The 1,499-nt window shown below is 51.3% G+C and overlaps 1 protein-coding gene across 1 annotated transcript; it reads left to right on the top strand.

Annotated features, from left to right (window-relative positions):
• The first annotated feature begins 203 nt into the window (after nucleotides 1-203).
• Nucleotides 204-1,214, top strand: BDP81DRAFT_12383 (uncharacterized protein). The gene has a single exon (XM_060581639.1). The coding sequence runs from the start codon at nucleotides 369-371 to the stop codon at nucleotides 888-890; it is 522 nt and encodes a 173-aa protein (XP_060451969.1). The 5' UTR covers nucleotides 204-368; the 3' UTR covers nucleotides 891-1,214.
• Nucleotides 1,215-1,499: the final 285 nt, after the last annotated feature.

Here is a 1,499-nt window from a genome sequence, read left to right as displayed (position 1 = left end):
GTACTAAGTCTTGAGCCGGACTATGGCCTTGACTTTATTCGGGAATTTTTGACGAGACGTGAGAATTGCCTGCTAGGCATCCTCATATTAGGTTGTGTATCCGTACTCCGTACATGCGAAGATCAACGCGAAAGCCGGCGCTGGTTGAACTTCAATTTAATCGCGTCTTCAAAGCCGATATTGCAGTCCATATAATCTGTATTGTTTCCAATTTTAGCGTGATGCTGATGTTGACTGATCCTGGGAATCCTTCTACCTACAAGGAACGAACCATCTTGCTACGTCGGTCTGGTGCCCCATCCTGTGTAACCCAGACTCGGATGCCAGTTGGACAGAATGCTGAACGGGATGGACGGGCGAGATGACCAATGAGGCCAAAGCCGCGCTTCATCTTCCGCACATTATCGTCGATAGGTCACCCGAACCCGCAAGACTCTGTTCTGTTCTGTGCAAAGCTGAAGGTTGGGCACGAACGGGTTCCCGGCGAGATGCAAAAATTGCTGTTTACGCTAGCTAGCTCCCATCTGCGATTTCCGAAAAGCCTGTTGTCGCATCAAGGATATCGGAAGGCGGAGTTCCATGATCTGATGCCATCATTTGACGCCAACGCGTCGAGCCTGAAACACTGCCTTTGGTGGGTTCTATGCAGATCGACAAGGCTGCAAAGCCATACTGACAGCTTCCTGGCCGTCGTAGCTCAAGAGGTAGGGTTTCGTTTCTCATTAAAGAGCCACACCATCTCTGAGACCAAGCTGATCGCTATGACCGTGAGCCTTGAGGCTAATGATCCCTATCACTTTCGCGGTGTACTAGTCTGCGGAATCCATCCGCCACCAGCCGCTCCGCGATGGGCGCCGCGTCCAAGAGGTCTGTTTTCTCGCTTGGAGTAGTACCTAGTGTGCCAGGTCGATGAGCCAGCCCCTTATCCCGCGAGAGTTTACTTTGGCTGAGCTTCCAAGAGCTGCTTGGAAGTACCTTCTAGCTGATGCCTCACCGCTCCACGGTGGTCGAGAAACGAAAAGAAAATGTGAGACCTGTGGCAGTCGCCTTCGATATAGCAATTGGGTAGCCCGAAGCCTTCGAAGCTGTCGAATTCTTCGTTTTCTGAAAGTAGGCAAAAGTGGTTTGGGATGATGTGCAGGTCTGCGGGACAGCATCTAGAAATTCGAATGGTGATTGCTCGGACCAGTCTCTCGGATCGACTTGTCAGCCGGTAACCTCGAACAGACGGCGTATTCGGGAATGAAGCGGGAAATTGAGACTTGCGTCGCTCACCCGACTAATCTGCAACGGGCGTTGTGATATGCTATGGGTCTTTCAGGCGCTGAGTGTTGGTCGTCCAAGGCGCAGAGATTTAGGTACTCCGTAGACCAAGGCTGCGATCCATATGACCTGGATTTTGGTAAAAACTCGTGACGGCTACGAAACCAGTTTCATGGTCTCGATCCTTTGTGTGTTTTCGACTGCTACTGAGAGGCGTCTGTACAACAGGTGCTACA

Source organism: Colletotrichum phormii, assembly GCF_030913505.1.
Source record: "Colletotrichum phormii strain CBS 102054 chromosome Unknown BDP81scaffold_1, whole genome shotgun sequence".
Taxonomy (NCBI): domain Eukaryota; kingdom Fungi; phylum Ascomycota; class Sordariomycetes; order Glomerellales; family Glomerellaceae; genus Colletotrichum; species Colletotrichum phormii.
The sequence above is the reverse complement of the archived record's forward strand: the minus strand, read 5'-3'. Positions and strand labels throughout refer to the sequence as shown.